Here is a 24,726-nt window from a genome sequence, read left to right as displayed (position 1 = left end):
GTTATATACAAACCTACTGGTAACCTCAAATAAAAAACCACTAATAAATATACAAAGAATAAAGAGAAAGAAATCCAAACATATCACTAAAGAAAATCAGCAAACCATGAAAAAGAAAAGGAAAGGATCAGAGAAAATCTTCAGAAACAATCACAAAGTAGATAATAAAATGACAATAAGCAAATATCTATCAATAATTATTTTGAATGTAAATGGACTAAATGCTTCAATGTAAAGACATAGGGTGACAGAATATGTAAAAAACCAAACGCCTATCTACATGCTGCCTACAAAAGACTCACTTCAGACCTAAATATAACTAGTGATAATTATATTGGACAAAATAGACTTTAAAACAAAGAGTGTAACAAGAGACAAAGAAGGATACTGCATAATAATAAAGAGGACAACCCAAGGAGATAAAATTAACAATTGTAAATATGTATACACCCAACACAGGAGCACCCAAATACATAAAACCATTAATAAAAAACATAAAGGAACAAATTGATAATACACTAGTAGTAGGAAACTTTAACACCCCACTTCTATCAATGGATAGATAGTGTAAATAGAAAATCAACAAGGTAACAATAGCTTTGAATGGTACATTGAGCCAGATTGACTTAACAGATAAAATGAGTACATTCTATCCTAAAATAGCAGAATACACATTCTTTTCGAGTGTACATGGAACATTCTCCAGAATAGATAACATATTAGCCCACAAACAAACCTCAACAAATTCAAGAAGATTGAAACCATACCATGCATCTTTTCTGACCACAGCACTGAAACTAGAAGTCACACAGAAGGAAAAATCTGGAACAAGGTTAAATAACATGCTACTAAACATGCTGCCAAACAAGGAATGGATCAACCAGGAAATCAAAGTTGCCTTTGGCTCAGGTCATGATCCCAAGATCTTAGGATCAAGCCTCAAGTCAGGCTCCCTGCTCAGTGGGGAGCCTGCTTCTCCCTCTCCCTCTGCTGCTCCCCATTTGTGCTCTCTTGCACTCTCTCTCTCTGTCAAATAAAATCTTTAAAAAAATACATGGAATAAAATCTTTAAAAAAATACATGGAAATGAAAATGAAAACACAATGGCCCAAAGCCTCTGAGATATAGCAAAAGTGGTTTTAAGAGGGAAGATTATAGCAATACAGTCCTACCTAATGAAACAAGTTAAATCTCAAATAAACTAACTTTGTATCTAAAGGAATTAGAAAAAGAACAAACAAAACCTAAAGCCAAGGGAAAGAAGGAAATAATAAAGATTAGAGCACATAGAACTAAAAAAGAAATAGAATATATGAATGAAACCAAGAACTGGTTCTTTGAAAAAAAATTAATAAAATTGATAAACCTCTAGCCAGACTTACCAAGAAAAAAAGAGAAAGGACTCAAATAACATCACAAACGAGAAAGGAAATAACACCCAATACCACAGAAATCAAACAATTATAACAGAATTTTCTGAAAAACTGTATGCCAACAGACTGGACAACCTAGAAAAAAAATGGATAAATTCCTATAAACATAGAAACTACAAAAACTGTAGCAGGAAGAAATAGAAGATTTGAACAGAGCAATAACTAGGAAAGAAATTGAATCAGTAACCAAAAAACTCCCCAAACACAAAAGTCCAGTACCAGATGGCTTCACAAATGAATTCTAATTTACAAACATTTAAAGAAGAGTTAATGCCCACTCTTCTCACACTATTCCAAAAAATAGAAAAGAAGGGAAAACTTCCAAATTTATTGTATGAGACCAGCATTACCCTGATACCAAAACCAGATAAAGACACCACCAAGAAGAAGAAGAAGAAGAAGAAGAAGAAGAAGAAGAAGAAACTCCATGAAAAAATCTACAACAAAGTGCTAGCAAAACAAACCCAACATTACATTAAAAAAATCTTTACCACAATCCAGTGGGATTTATTCCTGGGTTACAGGTGTGGCTCAATATGTCCAAATGAATCAATGTGATACATCACATCAACAAGAGAAAGGATAAAAACAAAGTGATCATTTCAATAGATGCAGAAAAAGCATTTCACAAAGTACAACATCCATTCATGATAAAAACCCTCAACAAAGTAGATTTAGAAGGAACGTATCTCAACACAACAAAGGCCATTTATGAAAAACCCACAGCTAATATAATACTTAATGGAGAAATAATGAGAGCTTTTCCCCCTTGTGGGGGTGGTTCCCCCTGTGGTGGGGACAGGAAAAGACAAGGATGTCCTTTCTCACCACTTTTCTACAACATAGTATTAGAAATCCTAGCTACAGCAATCAGACAACAAAAAGAAATAAAAGGCATCTAAATCAGTAAAGAAGTAAAACTTGCATTATTTGTAAATGACATGGTACTATATATAGAAAACCTAAAGGACTCCATCAAAAGACTGCTAGAAATGATAAATGAATTCAGTAAAGTCACAGGATACAAAATCAATGTATAGATATCTGTTGCATTTTAATACAATAATAAAGAAGCAGTAGAAAGAAATTTTTTAAAAATCCCATTTACAGTTGCACCAAAAGTAATAGATAACTTGGAATAAATCTAACCTAAGAGGTGAAAGACCTGTACTCTAAAAACTATAAAACACTGATGAAAGAAATTGAAGATGACACACAAAAAAAGGAAAGATAGGGATCCCTGGGTGGCACAGCGGTTTGGCGCCTGCCTTTGGCCCAGGGCGCGATCCTGGAGACCTGGGATCGAATCCCACATCGGGCTCCCGGTGCATGGAGCCTGCTTCTCCCTCTGCCTGTGTCTCTGCCTCTCTCTCTCTCTGTGACTATCATAAATAAATAAAAATTAAAAAAAAAAAAGGAAAGATAATCCATACTAATGGATTGGAAGAACAAATATTGTTAAAATGTCTATACTACCCAAAGCAATCTGCAGATTTAATGCAGTACCTATCAAAATACCAACAGCATTTTTCACAGCACTAGAATAAAGAATCCTAAAATTTGCGTGGAACCACAAAAGGCTCTGAATACCCAAGGCAATTGAAAAAGAAAAGCAGGGATGCCTGGGTGGCTCAGCAATTGAGCTTCTGTCTTGGGCTAACGGTGTGATTCCAGGATCCAAGATCGAGTCCCACATTGGGATCCTTGTAGGGAGCCTGCTTCTCCTTCTGCCTATGTCTCTGCCTCTCTCTCTGAGTCTCTCATAAATAAATAAATACATAAATACATAAATAAAATCTTAAAAAGGAAAAAAGCTTGTAGCATCATAATTCAGGACTTCACGTTATATTACAAAGCTGTAGTAATCAGAACAATATGGTATTGACACAGAAATAGACACATAGATCAATTGAATAGAATAGAAAGCCCAGAAGTAAACTCACATTTATATGTTTAATTAATATTCAACAAAACAAGAAAAAAAATCCAATGAGAAAAAGACAGTCTCTTCAACAAATGGTTCTGGGGAAACTGGTCAGCGACATGCAAAAGAATGCAACTGGACCACTTTCTTGCACCATACACCAAAATAAACTTAAAATGGATTAAAGACTTAAATGTGAGATCTGAAACCATCAAAATCCTAGAAGAGAACACAGGCGGTAACTTCCTTGACATCGGCTGTAGCAACTTTTCTAGACATATTTCTTGACACAACAGAAACAAACTAAAAATAAACTATTGGGACTACATCAAAATAAAAAGCTTCTGCATAGCAAAGTAAACAACAAAACTAAAAAGTAACATACAGAATGGGAGAAGATATCTGCGAATGATATATCTGATAAACGGTTAGTATCCAAAGTATATAAAGAACTTCTAAAACTCAACACCAGAGAAACAGATAATCCTATTAAAAATGGGCAGAAGTTATGAACAGGCATTTTTCCAAAGACATACAGATGGCCAACAGATACATGAAGAGATGTTCATCAGTTACCATCACAGAAATGGAAATCAAAACTACAATGGGATATCATTGTATATCTGTAAGAGTGGATGAAAACCACACATAAACTACAGATGTTGGTGTGGATGTGGAGAAAAAGGAACACTCAAGCACTATTGGTGGGAATGCAAACTGGTGCAGCCACTGTGGAAAATAGTATAAAGTTTCCTCAAAAAGTTAAAAATAGAATTCTCCTATGTCCTAGCAATCACATTGCTGAGTATTTACCCAAAGAATACAAATATTAATTCAAAGAGATATATGCACCCTTATGTTTATAGCAGCATTTTTTACAATAGCCAAGATATGGAAGTAGCCCAAGTGTCCATCAATTGATGAGTGGATAAAGAAGAGGAGATAGATAGATAGATAGATAGATAGATAGATAGATAGATATAGATATAGATATAGATATAGATATAGATATAGATATAGATATAGATATAGATAATTTAGCCATAAAAGAAGAATGAAATCTTGCCATTTGCAATGACATTTCTGGAACTAGAGAGTATAATGCTAAACAGAAAAAGTCAGAGAAAGACAAATATGATTTTGCACATGTGGAATTTAAGAAACAAATGAGCAAAGGGGAAAAAAGAGAGCAAGGGAAGAAGTTAAGAAATAGACTCTTAATTACAGAGAATAAACTGATGGTTACCAAACAGGAAGTGGGTGGGGAAATGGGTTAATTAGGGGGGATTAAGGAACACACTTGTGATAAACACTGGGGATGTGTGGAACTGTTGAATCACTATATTGAATACCTGAAACTAATATTACATTGTATGTTAACTAACTGGAATTTAAATTAAAAACTTAAAAATAATAATAAAATGAAAACTTAAAAAGCCAAAAAAAAGTTTTTAACATCTGGATTAAAGGATGATTACAAGTATGGTAGATACATTGAAAACTTAAAACATTGAAATAAGGTGATAATATTTGGAAATTAAAGCCCTATAGATAGTTTAGTTTTTTCAAAGGAATGCTTTAGGGCAGCCCGGGTGGCTCAGTGGTTTAGCGCCTGCCTTCGGCCCAGGGCGTGATCCTGGAGACCCGGGATCGAGTCCCACTTTGGGCTCCCTGCATGGAGCCTGCTTCTCCCTCTGCCTGTGCCTCTGCCTTTCTCTCTGTGTCTCTCATGAATAAATAAAATCCTTAAAAAAAAAAAAAAACAAAGGAATGCTTTACTATAAAGGTAGTAAATTAATAATAATAGGTATTATAATTAATAAACCTCCTAGTATACTGAGGCCTCCATAAAATCCCAAGAGGAAAGAGTTCAGATAGCTTCCACAGTTGATGAACCATGGCAATTTGGGGAAAGTGAGCACCAAGAGAGGGCATGGAAGCTCCTCATGCTTTCCCCATACCTTGCCTTCTGCATCATTTCCATCTGGCTGTTCCTGAGTTACATATTTATATAATAAGCCAGTAATCTATGAATTTCTCTTCAAATTCTGGATCATCCCATGACTCCTACACCCAGGGAAATGTTGACGAGGACTCGACCAAGAGCCTGAATGAGAAGCTAAGGACAAGGCTTTTGCTCATTTCCCGATTGTTCCTGCTCAGCCTGAACTGGAAAGTAATTCACAAGGGAGAAGTGAAAACAGCACCTTTTCTCTGGCTTTCTGTTTTTTTATTTCCTTGCACTCCAGTATGTGGTTACTGAGAGTGATGAACTGGAGGCTGGCAAAACTATTGTCTGAGTTATAGCCTTGGAGCCATTCAGCTGAAGCATCAAGGTTTGAAGTGTAGGCCCTGCTATGGAAGCATGATAGAGGATATTGGTTCCCCCAGCTCTTGCTGTTGTTCCCATCCCAGGGAGTTGCTGTCCGCTCCCCTCTGCCCAGCTCCCCAGCAAGTGCCTCAGCAAAAAAGTCTGTGGGCCAACAAAGACCCACAACATGCACAAATGTACATAATTTTTAAAGTAACATAATTTAGATAGTACTTTTTCCTAGCATGTGAAAGATAAACAAACAACCTCCTATAGTAGATCAAAATAGTTGAATGAGCCCATGTGTCCATGTGTACCCTTATCCTAAATCAAATAGATGTTATAGAATTTATTAAAGGTATAACTATAACAATGAAAAAAAGCAAGAGAGTGTTTATCAATGGATAATCTTAACATAGAAAATAGAGGAAAAATTCTAGAAGTTGAATACATATTACAGACCTAAATAATATAGAATAACTTCCACGTCACTTGAAATATAGAAATGCTTTTAGAAATGTGTGGAGAATGCTAGCATACACTTTTATATTAACAAAGGTACATGTGTGTCAGAAATAAAGAATTTAAGGCCAGAGTTATAATGTTGAATTTGGAACTAGGAGTATTAGAATATAAGCCCTACTAAATGGGGATGATGTTTTGTTGTATGCATGGGATAGAAAATGAAGACCAACAACCTATGAGAGAAGGAGGAGTTGAGGGATGCCTGGGTGACTCATTATTTGAGCATCTGTATTCCAGCTTGGGCGTGATCCCAGAGTCTGGGGAGAGAGTCCCACATGGGGCTTCCTGTGAGGAGTTTGCTTCTCCCTCTGCCTGTGTCTCTGCCTCTCTCTGTGTATCTCATGAATAAATAAATAAAATCTTAAAAAAAAAAGGAGGCATTGAAACTAATCCCCTAATATGATACTAGGATTTATAAAATGTCTGTAAAGTGGGAAATAGTAAAGTTTCATCACTGGCTTACAGTAATTCCAAAGAAATGATACATCCTTTGGGGCTATAAATGGACAAGGAGTAAGCTACATGAAGTGTCAGGTAGATGTCCAAGTTTAGTAGCCCAAGAGGTTGAAGAACCTAATGCCAAGTAATAAACACAAAAATGCAAGCAATGAATCACATAGGGCCCTGTCAGAGGTGACTGCAAAATCCATTTCCAAGAGTATAGAATAGTATAGAAGATAACCAGGAGTATAGAAGATTTTCATAGAAAAGAAACCCTCAAAGTAAAAAATAACCTCAAAGTAAAAGGTATAAACCACAAAAGCCACTCTGGAATAGACACATACAATGAGGAAAGTTCATACTATTGAAAGCTAAAAATGAGAACCATCTGAAAGGCTATTTAATCCATGTTTAAAGTATTCAAAGAAATAAAAGAAGGAATTTAAGTAAAAAACAATTACACAACATTCAGAAATTGAAAAACCTCTCACTAAAATTTCTTGAAAAAATAGGCATCTGAAAATAAAAATTCAATAACAGTTTCAGCTATATGCTGATACAGTTGAGAAAATTGGAGAATTAGTGATTTGGAATAGGAATCTTGCAGAATACAGTGCATAAAAGTGAAGAGGTGAAAAATATCTAAAGAGTTAAGAGACATAACAGATAGACTGAGACAATTTATCATCCATATAATAGGAGTTCCAAAATGGGAATAAAATGAATTGGACATAATACCAAAAGAGATGATTATGGAGAATTCTTCACAATTGAAGACATGAGTACTCAGATTGAAAAACTAAAGTACAGGATGTAGTAAATGATGGTGAGCCAATGTATAATATGCTAATAAATTTAAGCATTGACAATCAAAATTTTTCAATAATGATTTTTTAAAACAAAAAGCTAGCCAACAAAAGAGTGGAAAATGAAGGGGGATTTGGGTTTGAAATTGTTTAAGGTCCTTATAAGTATTCAGGATAAGGATACTGGATTAACTTTGGCCTACATTAAATATGCATGTAAAAATGTAAGACCGTCCATTAAAGTCATAGAAACAAATATGTAATTTCTAAGAAGAAGAGTTCTAGAAGAAGAAATTTTTAAATGCTAACAGTTTAATAGGAAATAATGAAACATGAAATAAAGAGAAATTAAAACATAAAATATAGAGACACAAAATAAGATTTTCAAAATCATTTAAGTTAAATTAGTAATCAAATTTGTGATTGGATTAAATTCACCCATTAAATGACCAAAACTCCATTAATCTGATTTTAATAAAAGCTACCTAGTTAAAACAAAGAGTAACACAAACTTTGAAAGGAAAAGAATGCAAACAGGTTAATATCAAAAGGAAACTGGTGATGATATGAATGTCAAATAAAAAATATGTAAACCGGATCCCTGGGTGGCGCAGTGGTTTAGCGCCTGCCTTTGGCCCAGGGCGCGATCCTGGAGACCCGGGATCGAATCCCATGTCGGGCTCCTGGTGCATGGAGCCTGCTTCTCCCTCTGCCTGTGTCTCTGCCTCTCTCTCTCTCCCTCTGTGACTATCATAAATAAATAAAAATTAAAAAAAAAATATGTAAACCCCCAAAACATTAAGAGGCATAAAAAGGGAAATTATTTCATGATAACAGAAAAATCTACAAAGAGGAAAACAATGATATCATCTGTGCTTAACAATATAGCACCTGGTCATAAAGAAGATAGAAAGTTGCCTCAATTTGTTTACTGAATCCAACACTACTTACTTACTTACTTACTTACTTAATTAATTAATTAATTTAAAGGGTTTTATTTATTTATGAGAGACACAGAGAGAAAGGCAGAGACACAGGCAGAGAGAGAAGCAGGCTCCACGCAGGGAGCCCGATGCGGGACTCGACCCCAGGTCCCCAGTATCATGCCCTGAGCCAAAGGCAGGTGCCAAACCGCTGAGGCACCCAGGTGTCCCTCCAACACTACTTTAAAACCAAAAGCAGACAAAGAGAAAGTTAGGAAAGGAGAGAGGGAAGAAAGCATAGACTAATATCCTTGTATACATAGGTGCAAAAATTCCACACAAATATTAACAAGTGGAGTTCAGCAATATACTAAAAGAATACATTTAAAAGGGCCAGCATCTTCCAGAATGCAACATTAATTCAATAGCAAAAAAGCTGACAACAATATTCATTCCATCAACACAATAAAGAAGAAAATAAATTATCACGTAGTAAATTTAAAAACTGAATAACCATTTCTAATGAAAACATCAAGCAAAATAAGTTTAGAAGGGAACCACTTGACTCTAATAAAGACATTAATATTTCAAATAACAAAATGACTATTATAAATTAACAAATACATCTGACTCAACTAAAATCAGGAACTGGACTAATGTACTCGGTATCATCATTATTATTTAAAATTGTCTTGAACATAATAGTGTAAATAATAAGACTAGAAAAAAGCACATTATTACAAATTTATAATAGCAATGAAGACTATAAAATAGTTACAAATAAATTTAATAAGAAAGACACAGAACCTGTAGCAAGAGCCATTCTCAAATTTTGTTGAATGAGGGACACTGGGTGATGTATGGAACTATTGAATTACTATATTGTACAACTGTAGAATATTATTTAGGCCTTATAAGGGTTGGCACTGGAGAATTTCAATGAGGTATTATACTTGCATTAAAAAATGTGGGAAGTGTGTATAATATGATCCAGTTTTGTTTTTAAAATTCTTAAAAAGGATTTTAAAAATACATGTAAATATGTACTTATGTACATGTCTGCAAACACATAGTGTGGAGAAAAATAGGGAAGGATACATATTAGGTATTTAAATAAAGTTATATAGATAGAGGCTTCATAAGTGAAGGGAATAAAAGGAGAAATAAAGCCATGCTGTAAAAGGGAAGGAAGGAAAGGAAGAAGGGATGGAGGACAGCAATATATAGGGACAATATAGAATTAAGGCAAAGAGATGAACTAGGATAAGTAGGAATGTCATGTAATTATAAAAGGAATAAAATCTTCATATACGTGTATATATATCCACATAACCAAAACATAGATCAAGATATAAAACATATACATGTAGAAGTTCTTAACATAAAGAACTTCCACAAAGTAATAAAGACTATACAATTTAGAAAAGTGGAAAATAAGCAAGAGAAATAAACAAATATTTCATAAGACAGGAAATATAAGTGGAACTTGAACATTTGGAAATATGCTCAAACTTTTTTATAATGAAAGAGATGCAGGTGAAAAGTGCATCAAAAGTGCCATTTTTCACCCATCAGACTGGAATATTATAAATGTGACAACACATGATGTTGGGAAGGCTGTGAAGAAGAAAGAAATCTCATACATTGCTGGTGTGACAGTATATTCGTGGAAACAATTTAGCAGTATTTATGAAAATTACAAATGTATATGCTATATATTCCAAGGTACAAAATAGTATATACATACACAAAATTGCTCATTACAGCATTGATTATAATGGCAAAGGATTGAGAACAAATGTTTATTAGTAAGTTACTAGTTATTAGTTATAATTTCCATAATTTGGAACAATATGCAGTGGAAAAGTTAATGAAAATATGTAAAGATCTCTAAGATCTTCACTTTAAGTGAAGAATATCATGTTTGAAAAAATGTGTTTAGCATACTTACGTTTATATAAAAAGAAAAAATGTCTTAGTTATGCACAAAAATTTTACAGAAATATAAACAAAACTTACTAATAGTAGATTCTTGTGGGATGTGATGGGCTTGTGGGGATTAGGTGATGGAGTACAGGGTGGGAGAGACAATTTTCACTTTAGGTTTAATATAATTTGTTTTTAACTATTTGAATAAATTGTATATTCAAGAAAAATACTAAAGAAAACAGATCTACATATATTGAAATGACCATGGCATATAAGTGACAAAAGCATGTTAGAAATAACATGCATCATGTGATTCCTTTTTTTGTGAAAAGTGTGTAGGTGAGCGGTTGCTATGTGTGTCTAATTATGATTATAGAGAAAGAGATGTGGATTCAGAGTCTTAACATTGGTTACTTCAGGAGTGTAGAAGGATATTAACTCTTCTTTCATAGGTCTTTGATTTGTTTACTTGTTAAAAGCAGCACATATCACTTTTGATTTTTTTTAATGGGATAATCAAAACTTTTTAAATAAATAAAAATATTTTTATGGTTATGTTTTGCCACAAACTAATTTTCCAAATTGTAAAGAAATGCAACCCTTGTTATTTTGTAGGTTATTGTTCTATGGATATATGATCCAGAAAATGCAGACACCAATGAGTTGCTATGGAATGCAAATGAACCTTCACTAGTAGGTGGAAACATTGTTCTTATAATCACAAATAAAATAATATGCTATATTTCCTTTTTAAGGGGTTTGAATAACCTATTTTAAGTATTCCAGAGCTAACTAAATACACCTTAATTATCCATTATCTTTAGCCATTGTAGTGATTTTGAGCTAGGGCTTAATCTCCATAATTATAAATATCTTTCTATTGAATTCTATTGAACATTGTCCGTACTTTTTATGAACTGCATTAATCATGTAGATGCTAACCTTCAAAATGCCTCAAAGGTGTTCCTTGAGCATCTATCTTGAAATTGTCCTTCAAAAATCTGTCTAGTCCCTTACTGAATTCTTTACCACTTGGGGACTAGCGAATTTCGTAAAGGTGCAGCACAGCAGATAAATACATGTGGTTTTCAACTTATGATGGTTTGACTTACAGCTTTTTTATTTTACCATAGTGTAAAAATGATATGCATTGGATAGAGACACTGCTCTGAACTGGGACCTTTTCCCAATCCGGCTGGCTAGCAATACGGGGTGTGATACCATAGCATGACGCTGGGTGGCGGCCGTGATCACAACAGCAAACAGTACATTTAAATTATTTTGCACCCATACAACCATTGTTTTCACTTTCAGTACTGTATTCAATGATTTACATGAGATATTTAAGACTTTATCATAAAACAGACCTTGCGTTAGATGATTTTTACTGCAAAACACTGTGTTTTGAGCACATTTAAGTGATATTCGATAGGTTAGATGCATTGGTTACATTTTCCACTTAGGTTTTTTTCCATTTATGATGGATTTACCAGGACATACCCCATCCTAATTCAAGGAAGATCTGTAAGTCCTTTATCTTATTTGTTATAAATTTAACTCTTAAGATTTAAGTTCTGTCTTCTGTTACAATTAAAATGTATTGAAGAGAAACATAAAATGGGCTGTTGTCATATGAGACTACTTAATGAGTTTCTGATTTTTGAATAGCATGTACATGCCTCTTGATAATCAAATTCACAAGAGATAGACTAATAAATCAGAAAGACAACCTATCAATTAATTGTTTTATTTGGCAAGTGGCTTTTAGAGGGAATACAATTAATTGTAATTAAATCCTTTAAGCATTACTGTTAACTTAATTTCTAATCTTTCTAAATAAAAATAAATACATTTTAACATTATTTTTTTCATGCATACCTAGTACTTTGCTGTTTATTTCATGTGCACTCATGACCATGTCATTTCCATAAAACCTTTCTATAGCTTTCAGTTACCAACAGCAGTCTGGATTCTTAAGACACTTAACATGGTACACAAAGCTCTGCATATTCTGCTTCTGCTACTCGTCCCTGGCCTCAGTTGTCCACATGTCCTGTCCTCAGCATCAGTACTCTGCTGTTTTCTTGCACATACCTGCTGTTCCATGTCTCTCAGTCTTTGCTTATGCTGTTCCTTCTTTGGTAAATTGATCATTCCCTTCATCTTCTCATGTTTTCCATCTCAAGTCAGGTATCACTGCCTCGAAGATGCTTGCCTTAACCATATCAAGATTTCTTCATATGAGTAGTTTAAGGGCATTATTTTAATGCTACAGTTTTCATAATCATCAACAAAACAGCTCTGGCAAAATTTAAATTGTCTTTTTGGGGTTTTATCACCCAGTATGTAACATGACTGACAGATACTCAAATCATAATTCCACACTTTACTCTTCATTCTCTTCCCGAACCATCTCTGACTTTTTTTTTTATTAGCATAAAACACCTATGTTGCTCTCCTCACTTAGAAAATTACAAAGGTTTTATTTTTTTTATTTTTTTAATTTATTTTTTATTGGTGTTCAATTTACCAACATACAGAATAACCCCCAGTGCCCGTCACCCATTCACTCCGACCCCCCGCCCTCCTCCCCTTCTACCACCCCTAGTTCGTTTCCCAGAGTTAGCAGTCTTTACGCACTGTCTCCCTTTCTGATATTTCCCACACATTTCTTCTCCCTTCCCTTATATTCCCTTTCACTATTATTTATATTCCCCAAATGAATGAGAACATACACTGTTTGTCCTTCTCCGACTGACTTACTTCACTCAGCATAATACCCTCCAGTTCCACCCACGTTGAAGCAAATGGTGGGTATTTGTCATTTCTAATAGCTGAGTAATATTCCATTGTATACATAGACCACATGTTCTTTATCCATTCATCTTTCGGTGGACACCGAGGCTCCTTCCACAGCTTGGCTATTGTGGCCATTGCTGCTAGAAACATCGGGGTGCAGGTGTCCTGGCGTTTCATTGCATCTGAATCTTTGGGGTAAATCCCCAGCAGTGCAATTGCTGGGTCGTAGGGCAGGTCTATTTTTAACTCTTTGAGGAACCTCCACACAGTTTTCCAGAGTGGCTGCACCAGTTCACATTCCCACCAACAGTGCAAGAGGGTTCCCTTTTCTCCGCATCCTCTCCAACATTTGTGGTTTCCTGCCTTGTTAATTTTCCCCATTCTCACTGGTGTGAGGTGGTATCTCATTGTGGTTTTGATTTGTATTTCCCTGATGGCAAGTGATGCAGAGCATTTTCTCATGTGCATGTTGGCCATGTCTATGTCTTCCTCTGTGAGATTTCTCTTCATGTCTTTTGCCCATTTCATGATTGGATTGTTTGTTTCTTTGGTGTTGAGTTCAATAAGTTCTTTATAGATCTTGGAAACTAGCCCCTTATCTGATATGTCATTTGCAAATATCTTCTCCCATTCTGTAGGTTGTCTTTTAGTTTTGTTGACTGTATCTTTGCTGTTCAAAAGCTTATCTTGATGAAGTCCCAATAGTTCATTTTTGCTTTTGTTTCTTTTGCCTTCGTGGATGTATCTTGCAAGAAGTTACTGGGGCTGAGTTCAAAAAGGGTGTTGCCTGTATTCTTCTCTAGGATTTTGATGGAATCTTGTCTCACATTTAGATCTTTCATCCATTTTGAGTTTATCTTTGTGTATGTGCAAGAGAATGGTCTAGTTTCATTCTTCTGCATGTGGATGTCCAATTTTCCCAGCACCATTTATTGAAGAGACTCTTTCTTCCAATGGATAGTCTTTCCTCCTTTATCAAATATTAGTTGACCATAAAGTTCAGGGTCCACTTCTGGGTTCTCTATTCTGTTCCATTGATCTATGTGTCTGTTTTTGTGCCAGTACCACACTGTCTTGATGACCACAGCTTTGTAGTACAACCTGAAATCTGGCATTGTGATGCCCCCAGATATGGTTTTCTTTTTTTTTTTTTTTGGTTTTCTTTTTTAAAATTCCCCTGGCTATTCGGGGTCTTTTCTGATTCCACACAAATCTTAAAATAATTTATTCTAACTCTCTGAAGAAAGTCCATGGTATTTTGATAGGGATTGCATTAAACATGTAAATTGCCCTGGGTAACATTGACATTTTGACAATATTAATTCTGCCAATCCATGAGCATGGAATATTTTTCTATCTCTTTGTGTCTTCCTCAATTTCTTTCAGAAGTGTTCTGTAGTTTTCAGGGTATAGATCCTTTACCTCTTTGGTTAGGTTTATTCCTAGGTATCTTATGCTTTTGGGTGCAATTGTAAGTGGGATTGACTCCTTAATTTCTCTTTCTTCAGTCTCATTGTTAGTGTATAGAAATGCCACTGATTTCTGGGCATTGATTTTGTATCCTGCCACGCTACCAAATTGCTGTATGAGTTCTAGCAATCTTGGGGTGGAGGCTTTTGGGTTTTCTATGTAGAGTATCATGTCATCGGCGAAGAGGGAGAGTTTGACTTCTTCTTTGCCAATTTGAATGCCTTTAATGTCTTTTTGTTGTCTGATTGCTGAGGCTCCATCTCTGACTTTGAACTCTAAATATCCCCTTATCCTTAATTCATTCCTGCATTTTATCCCATCTTTGAACCTCACCTCATCCCTATCTCTCATTAACTTCCTCAGTGAGCCTTATCTTTGTGCCCAAAACCCACACCAGGGAAAAGAGGACCAGCAGAGGGGTGCAGCTCAGAAGTGAGATACAGAATAATTTATTTGTACAATTTGGTTCAGAAACATTAAAAAATTTAGGTTTTTATTTTGAGGTTTTTTTTCTTTACCATTTTAACTGTGAGTTATAAAGAAAGAAGCATAAAAGTTTAGTACAGTTTAATGAATAATAGTAATTAGCCACACTAACAGTACAGAAGGTCCCCATATGTGCCACTCACATGAACATAATTTCTGCCCCCATCTTAGAAGTAATTGATAGATATAATCCTATAATCTATATTATATAGATATATAATATCTATATAATATAGATATTATATAATAATAATCAGTTGATGAATTTTGGGTTGGTTTAGGTTTTGTTCTGTTGTAATGAGTATTGGTTTCTGTTTTTGTTCAGCTTTAATGAGATGCAAATTATATATAACATTATGTAAGTTTAGATGTAACTGTTGATTTGATACACTTATATATTGTAAAATGATCACCATGGTAGGATTTTTTAACATCTTTATCACCTCACATAATTACCATTTCTTTTCAGTGGTAGAATTATTTAAGATTTACTCTCTTATCAACTGTATCATTAATTATACTCATCATGCTATACATTAGATTCCCGGAATTTATTCATCTTATAACTGGAAGTTTATACCCTTTGACCATCACATCCCCATTTTGCTCATCCCCTCAGACCTTGCAATCACCATTCTACTCTGTTTCTATGAATTCAGCTTCTTTAGATTCCACATAAAAGCACATCATAGAGGGATGCCAAGGTGGCTCAGTGGTTGAGCATCTGCCTTTGGCTCAGGGGTCCCAGGATCAAGTCCCACATAGGGCTCCCCGCAAGGAGTCTAATTCTCCCTCTGCCCATGTCTCTGCCACTCTCTGTGTGTCTCTCACGAATAAATGAATTTAATGTCTTTTTTTTTTAAAGCACATCATAGAGTATTTGTCTTTGTCTGACTTATTTTCACTTAGCATGATGCCCTCAAGGTCCATCGATGTTGTTGCAAATGAAGACATTTCCTTCTTTTTATCGTCAAATAATATTCCATTGTATATAAATACCACAACTTCTTTATCCTTTCATCCTCTGATAGACTGGTTGTTTCTATATCTTGGCTATTGTAAATAGTGCTGCAATAAACATAGGGGTGCATGGATCTTTTTAAAATACTGTTTCTATTTTCTTTAGGTAAATACCCAGTAGTGGAGTTACTGCATCATATGGTATTTCTATCATTAATTTTTTGAGGAACCCCCTTACGGTTTTCCACAGTGGCTGCACCAATTTATAGTCCCACCAACAGTGCACAAGAGTTCCTTTTTCTTCACATCCTAACACTTGTTATTCTTATCTTTTTTTATTTTAGTCATTCTGACAGGTGTAAGGTGAGTCATCTTTTCATGTACCTGTTGGCTATTATTTTCTCCCACTATGTAGGTGACCTTTTCATTTTGTTGATTTCTTTTGCTTGTGCACATATGATTTATTCTTTGCTTTGTTGTAGTGGATTATACTGATTGAGTTTTTGAATGTTGAATCAGCCATGCATACCTAGACTGAATCCTAGTTGGCCATACTATATGACCATAGTATATAATTCTTTTTATATATTGTTGGATTCTATTTGCTGTTGTATTTCCATTTAGTTCAAAATTTTTTTTAATCTTTAATTTCTTTTGAGTCTTTTCCTTGGTTAATATGTTATTTAAAAGTGTGTCAATTTCCAAGTACTCAGGGATTGTTCAGTTACTTTTCTGTACTGACTTCTAGGTTATTCTATTATACTCTGACAACATATTTTCTATAATTTCTATTCTTTTTAAAAATTTACTTTTTTAATTCTACTATAGTTAATGTACAGTGTTCTGTTAGTTTCAGCTGTACAATATAGTGATTCGACAATTCTATACATCACTCAGTGCTTATCATGACAAGTGCACTCCTTAATCCCCATCACCTATATCACCTCCCCTTTCATAATCACCAGTATGCTCTCTATAGTTAAGAGTCTGACTTTTTGCATGTCTTTTTTTCCTTAGATCATTTGTGTTCTTAAATTTCACATATGAGTGAAATCATGTGGCATTTGTCTTTCTCTAACTGACTTATTTCACTTAGCATTATACTTTCTAGGTCCATTTATGTTGTCACAAATGACAACGTTTTTACAGCTGAGTAATATTCCATTGTACACATATTCCACATCTTTATCCATTCATCTATTGATGGATGCTTGGGCTGCTTCCATATTTTGACTGTTGTAAATAATGCTGCAATAAATATAGTGGTGCATGTATCTTTTCAAATTAGTATTTTTGTTTGCTTTGGGTAAATACATAGTAGTGAAATTGCTGGATCATATGGTAATTCCATTTTTAATTTTTTGAGAAAGCTCCATGCCATTTTCCACAGTGGCTATACCAGTTTTCATTCCTACCAACAACAGTGCACCAGAGTTACTTTTTCTCCACATCCTCACCAACACTTGTTGTTTCTTTAATTTTAGCCATTCTAACAGGTGTGAGGTGATATTTCATTGTGGTTTTTTAATTTTCATTTCTCTGATGATTCGTAATATTAAGAATCTGTTGGCCATCTGTATGTCTTCTTTGCAGAAATATCTTCTTCCTATTTTTTTAAAAGATTTTATTTATTCATGAGAGACACAGAGAGAGAGAGGCAGAGACACAGGCAGAGGGAGAAGCAGGCTTCATGCAGGGAGCCGGACGTGGGACTCGATCCTGGGTCTCCAGGATCATGCCCGGGCCTGAAGGCGGCGCTAAACCGCTGAGCCATCCGGGCTGCCCCTTCCTATTTTTTAACTACTATTTGGGGCTTTTTGGTATTGAGTTTTATAAATTGTTTATATATTTTGGGTACTAACCCTTTCTCAAACACATCATTGGCAAATGCCTTCTATTCAGAAGATTGTCTTTTTGTTTTGTTGATTGTTTTCTTTGTTATGTAGAAGCTTTTTATTTTAATGTTGTCCCAATAGTTTATTTTTGTTTTTTTTTCCTTGCCTTACGAGAAATACTAGACAAAAGTTATTATTGCTGATGTCAAAGATATTGCTGCCTGTGTTCTCTTCTAGGATTTTTATGGTTTGAGGACTTACATTTAGGTTCTTTTTTTTTTTTAAGATTTTTATTAATTTAATCATGAGAGACACAGAGAGAGAGAGAGAGGCAGAGGGAGAAGCAGGCTCCATGCAGGTCGCCTAAGGTGGGACTCGATCCTGGGCCTCCAGGATCACGCCCTGGGCTGAAGGTGGCACTAAACTGCTGAGCCACCTGGGCTGCCCTCACATTTAGGTTCTTAATCCATTTTGAGTTTATTCTTGTGTATGGTGTAAGAAAGTGGTCCAGTTTTATTCTTTTGCATGTAGCTGTCCAGTTTTCCAACACAATTTGTTGAAGAGACTTTTTCCCATTGTGTATTCTTGCCTCCTTTATTATAGATTAATTGACATATAATTGTGGGTTTATTTCTGAGCTCTCTATTATATCCCATTGAACTATTATGTCTATTTTTATGCTATTACCATACTGTTTTGATAACTACATTTGTAATATACCTTGAAATCTAGTATTGTGATAACGCTAGCTTTATTCTTTCTCAAGATTGCTTTGGCTATATAAGGTATTTTGTGGGTCCATACAAATTTTAGGATTATTTATTCTAGCTCTGTAAAAAATGCTGTTGGTATTTTGATAGGGATTTCATTACATCTGTAGATTGCTTTCAATAATACAGACATTTTAACAATATTTGTTCTTCCAATCCATGAGCATGGAATATATATCCAATTATTTGTGTCATCTTCAGTTTCTTTCATCAGTGTTTTATAGTTTCAGAGCACAGGTCTTTTCCCTCCTTGGTTAAGTTTATTTATAGATATTTTATTATTTTTGGTGAAGTTGTATATGGTATTGTTTTCTTTATTTCTCTTTCTGCTACTTCATTATTAGTGTATAGGAAAGCAACATATTTCTGTATGTTAATTTTGTATCCTGAAACATTACTGAACTCACTTCTTAGGTCTAGTAGGTTTGGCGGAGTCTTTAGGGTTTTCTTCTCTTTTCTTTTTTTAATCAAGTAGGCTCCACACCCAGCATGGAGCCCAATGTGGGGCTTTAACTCACAACCCTGAGATTGAGACCTGAACCAAGATCAAGAGTCAGACACTTAACCAACTCAGTCACCCAGGAGTCCCTTTATGGGGCTCTCTCTATATAGTATGTCACCTGCAAATAGTGGAAGTTTTACTTCTTCCTTATCAGTTTGAGTGCCTTGTATTTCTTTTTCTTGTCTGATTGCTGTGGCTAAGACCTCCAGTATTATATTCAATTAAAATGGTGGAAAAGGACATCCTTGTCTTATTACTGGTCTTAAGGGAAACGCTTTCAGTTTTACACCATTATTTATAATGTTAGCTGATGATTTTTTTTATGTGACCTTTATTATGTTGAAATATGTTCCCTCTTAAACTACTTTGTTAAGGGTTTTTATCATGAATGTTTCTTATACTTTGTGAAATGCTTTTTTCTGCATCTATTGAGATGATCATTTGGTTTTTATCTTTTCTTTTGTTGATGTATCATGTTGGTTGATTTATGAGTATGGAACTACCCTTATATCCCAGAAATAAATGCCACTTGATCTGAGTGAATGATTTTTTATTAATGTATTGGATTTGGTTAGTTAAGGATTTTTTGCATCTGTGTTCATCAGAAATTCATCAGTAATTCTCTTTTCTTGTAGTGTCTTTATCTGCTTTGGGTATCAGGGTAATGCTGGCCTCTTAGAATGAATTTGGAAGCTTTCTTTTATATTTTTTGAATAGTTTGAGGAGAAAACATACTAACTCTTCTTTAAATGTTCACTAGAATTCAGCTGTGAAGCTATCTGTCCCCAAACTTCTGTTTGTTGGGAGTTATTATTATTATTATTATTATTATTATTATTATTATTATTGATTCAGTCTCATTGATGGTTATGAGTCTGTTCAAATTTTCTATTTCTTCCTGATTCAGTTTTTGGAGGTTACATGTTTCTAGGAATTTATCCATTCCCTCTAGGTTATCTAATTTCTTGGCATATTTCTGAGGTATCTGTTGTTATTCCTTCTCTTCTCTTTCCAGATTTTTTTTCTTGTGATTGATTTCTAGTTTCATAATGCTGTGGCTGGAAAAAATGCATGGTATGATTTCAGTATTTTTTAATTTGCCCAGACTTGTTTTGTGGCTTAACATGTGATCATTCTGGAGAGTGTTCCATGTTCTCTAGAAAAGAATGTATATTCTACTGTTTTAGGATGAAATGTTCTCTATATACCTGTTAGGTCCATCTTGTTCAATGTGTCATTCAAAGTCAGTTTCCTTGTTGATTATTTAATGGTCTATTCATTGATGTAAGTGGGGTGTTAAAGTCCCAATCATTAATGCCAATTTCTTCTTTTAATAGTTGCTTTATGTAATTAGATGTTCCCATGTTGGGTACATAAATTATTACAATTATATTCTCTTGTTGTATTGTTTCTTTTATCATTATGTCATGTCCTTCTTTGTCTCTTGTTACAGTCTTTAAAACAGTCTATTTTGTCTAATATAAGCATTGTTACCCTAGATTTCTTTTCACTTCCATTTGCATGATAAATGCTTTTTTCATCCCTTCACTTTCAATCTGTGTATGTCTTTTAGGTCTGATATGAGTCTCTTGTTGGCAGCATATAGATAAGACTTCCTCATTTCATCACCCTGTGTCTTTTGTTTAGAACACTTAGTCCATTTGCATTCAAAGTAATTATTGAAATGTATGTATTTTTTTGTCATTTTGTTACTTGTTTTACAATCATTTTTGTAGTTCTTCTCTGTTTCTTTTTTCTCTTCCTTGCTTCTCTCATGGTTTGCTTCTTTCTTTAGTGATATACTTGGATTCCCTTTTTAAATTTTTTTGCATATATATTACTGGGTTTTTAAAAATTTGTGGTTACAAAAAAAAATTTGTGGTTACCATTAAGTTTGTGCACAAAACAGTCTCTATATAACATTTTGTGCATATAACAGTGTGTATTAATTTGATGATTGCTTAAGTTCAAACTTATTCTGAAAGCACTATATTTTTGTTCTTTTCCCTCTACATTTTAGGTATATAGTGTCATACTTTATATCCTTTCATTTTGCAAATCCCCTGACTGATTTTTATAGACATACTTAATTGTACATTTTTTTGTGCTTCCTGCTTTTCTTACTCCTGCTTATGTTCTTTCTTTTCTATTCAAAGAACCCCCTTTAGCATTTTGTGAGGCTGGTTTAGTGGTAATGAGCTCCTTTAACTTTTATTTGTCTGGGAAATTGTTTATCTCTCCTATTCTGAATGAGAGTCTTGCTGCAATAAAATATTCTTGGTTTCCGTTTTTTTCTTTCAGCACTTTGAATATGTCATGCCACTCTCTTCTGGCCTGCAAAATTTCTGCTGAATAATCTGCTGATAGACTTATGGGGTTTCCCTTGTATGTAACTGTTTTCTCTTACTGTTTTTAAAATTCTCTAAAACCACTTTTTGTTATTTTCATTACTATGTGTCTTTGTGTGGCTCTCCTTTGGTTGATTTTGCTGAGGGTTCTCTGTGCCTTCTAGATCTGGATTTCTATTTCCTTCCCCAGACTGAGGAAATTTTCAGCTATTATTTCTTCAAATAAATTTTCTGCTTTCTTTTCTCTCTCTTCTTCATGGATTCCTATAATGTGAATATTGTTACACTTGATGGTGTGGGGTTTGCTTAATCTATTCTCATTCTTTATTAATCTTTTTTTTTCCTGTTCAGTGAGATTGTTTTCCTTTACTCTGTCTTCCAAGTCGCTAATCTGTTCTGCTTCCTCTACTGCTCATTCCTTCTGGTGTATTTTTAATTTCAGTTATTGAGTTCTTCATCTCTGATTGGTTCTTTTTAATGTTTTTTTTTAATCTTTTTGGTGAGAGTCTCACTGAGATTCTCTGCTCTTTTCTCAAGTCCAGTGAATATCTTAATGACCATCACTTTACATTCTCAATCAGGCATATTACTTATCTATGTTTCATTTGATTCTCTTGCTGTGATTTTGTCCTTTTCTTTTGTTTGCGACATATTCCTCTCTGTCTCCTCATTTTATGTAGCTCTCTGTGTATATTTCTATGTGTTAGGAAAATCAGCTATGTTGCCTACTCTTGCAAGAAAGGGTCTTTTTGTGTCCTGTAGTGCTGTGTCTCCTGTTCACCAGAACCTGGCCCTTCAGAGATGTCTTCAAGGTGTGTTGCATGTACTCTACTTCCCTGATTGAGCCACATTTTCCTTCAGTCCAGTCATCTGCAATGGCTGTCTTTGCCTGTTATGTATAAGGTTAGGCCCTATGTTGTCAATGGGCCAGTCTGGGACCACCTTGGGCTTGAGCTGTGTCAGACCAGGCATTGACTGAGCTGCAGTTGAACCAAACTACAAGGTACTCTCCTGCTGTGTCCCCTGAGAATCTTTCATTCAAGAGTGGGGTCTGCAGTGAGACCAGATTTCTGTCCCCAAACCACGTTGGGGCCATAGGTCAGGACTCACTTGGAGTGATGCCAGCCCATTCAGGGCTGCTTGCACAATGCCATACTTGTGTTGATGCTTTGGATGTACTCTTATGAAGCCAGTTTGGAGGGGAGCAAATCCTGAGGGGAACCTTATTGGGGTGGATGCCAGGAAGATCCATACTGGTCCACTGTGGAAGGGGACCCGCAGCTACCAGGGAAAACTGCCAAGCACAGGTTGGAGAGAGTGAGTTATCAGAAGAGTTTAGGGTGTGGGTGTGCAGTGGTGGTAAGGTTTGCTGAGATCTGCCATGGGAGGATGCTTGGCACTGATTTGGAGAGCTGCCAAGGCTGGGTTGGAGGCAAGTCTGCAGGAGGACATGGTTGCAGTTAGGTGGAAAGTGTTGGTGCTGCCCTGGTTCCTGCAAGTGTCCATGTATCTAAGCTGGGGGGCAAGGGTGAGGGAAGGAAATGGTGCCTACCAGCTTTTTTGTTCTTGGAGAAGTCTCCCAAAAATCTCAGCCCCTCCAGCATATGTTGTGAGATTAGTAAACACATCTCCCTCCCATATACCCCAGGCTTTTTTCAAACTGCTGCTTCTATGCTGTATCTCACCAGGGCTGTTGTGCTGCCTCTTTAATGGCTAGGACTCTGTTTCCTCTCACTCTTCCAGAGTCCAGCCATAGATTTCTAAAGTTCCAGGTGTTAAGCCTCACTGATTAGAAGAACTTAAGAAGTTAAGCCCCTCTGGTTTTCTTTTTTTTTTTTTTTTTTTCCCTCTGGTTTTCAAAGCCAAATGTTATGGTTGAGATTCATCTTCCTAGTTTGGGTTCCCTGTGCCTAGGGTCCTGGTGTGGGGTCTGCTCCTCTCCCTTCTTGCTTGAGGTAGCCCTTACTCCTGTGAAAAGTCTGGCAAGTCAGCTTCATTCCCAGCCGCATCTCTGCCTCCTACCCTCTTAAATGTGGCCTCTTCTTTATGTGAGGAATCTGTTCTACTAGCTTCAGGTCATTTTCTCTATGTCTGAACACAATCTAGTTGTATTCAAGGGACAAGGTGAGTATAGGATCCTTCTATTCTACCATTTTCCCCAGAAGTTTATGATTTCTATTATTTTAAATTTGTTAAGGAATATTTTATGGCCCAGAATGTGGTTTATCTTGGTGAATGTTCCATGTGGTCTTGATAAGAATATGTATTCTATGGTTGTGGAATTGAGTATTCTATATAAGATAATTAGATTAGGTTGGTAGTGTTAAGTAGATACTTTGGTTAATTTTCAGCCTGATTGACCTGTCAACTACTGATGGGGGGGGGTGCATTTAATTTTCTGACTATAATAGTAGATTCTTTTTTTTCTCCTTTCAGTTGTCTGGTTTTTTTGTTTGTTTGTTTTTGTTGTTGTTTTTTTGTTTTTGTTTTTGTTTTGCCTTGATGTGCTGTTGTTAGATGCATTCATGTTTAGAATTGTTACAACTTTATGGAAAATTAACCTCTTCATATTTATGTTCTGCCCCTCTTCATCACTAATAACATTTCTATGCTTAAATTGGCCTTGTCTGAAATTTTATAGTCCTCCAGTTTTCTTTTGATTACTTTTAGCTTAGTATATTTTTCTGTATTTACTTTTAAGCTGAGTGGTTATGTTTTGTTTTTCAAGATTTTGTTTTTGCCTTCAATTTTCTGCAGCTTGACTAAGGTATGCCTTGGAGTAGTTGTTTTGCATTTACTCTTCTTGATGTTCCCCAAGCTTCCTGGATCTGTGTTTTGGTGTATGTCACTAATTTTGGAAAGTGCTTGGCCATCATTATCTCAAATATTTATTTTACTCCATTCTCTCTTCTCCTGGCATTCCAGTTTTGTATGTGTTACATCTTTGAAATATCCCACAGTTCTTGGAAGTTCTGTCTTTTTTTTATTCTTTTCTTTGTATTTGAGTTTGGGAACTTTCTTTTGACATGCCTTCAAGCCACTAATTCCCTCCTCAGCTCTGGTGAGTCTGCTGATGAGCCCTTCAAAGGGCAGTTTCCCCCTAAAACTGCAACCATAAGGAGTTTCTTTTCCTCACACTCAGCTTTTCCCAATTTGTCATTCTTCATTTCTATTACACAGTTTTTATTCCTAGCATTTCCTTGACTCTTTCTTGGAATTCCCACTTTTCTGCTTACCCATGTGTTCTTCCATATTTTCTACTTT

General features: G+C 35.2%; 1 protein-coding gene across 6 annotated transcripts in view; it reads left to right on the top strand.

Moving 5' to 3' along the window:
• Window positions 1-24,726, top strand: part of CATSPERE (catsper channel auxiliary subunit epsilon) — a 198,482-nt gene that overhangs the window by 48,838 nt on the left and 124,918 nt on the right. For 5 of the 6 annotated variants that reach the window (XM_077901387.1, XM_077901389.1, XM_077901386.1 and 2 more), the window contains one exon: window positions 10,908-10,985. The exons of the other annotated variant lie outside the window; for it this stretch is intronic. In XM_077901387.1, the coding sequence (XP_077757513.1) occupies window positions 10,908-10,985 (78 nt within the window). The remainder of the gene's footprint in view (window positions 1-10,907; window positions 10,986-24,726) is intronic. 6 annotated transcript variants of the gene reach the window in all.

Source organism: Canis aureus, chromosome 6 (assembly GCF_053574225.1).
Source record: "Canis aureus isolate CA01 chromosome 6, VMU_Caureus_v.1.0, whole genome shotgun sequence".
NCBI classification, from domain to species: domain Eukaryota; kingdom Metazoa; phylum Chordata; class Mammalia; order Carnivora; family Canidae; genus Canis; species Canis aureus.
This window is presented reverse-complemented; position numbering and strand designations above follow the sequence as displayed.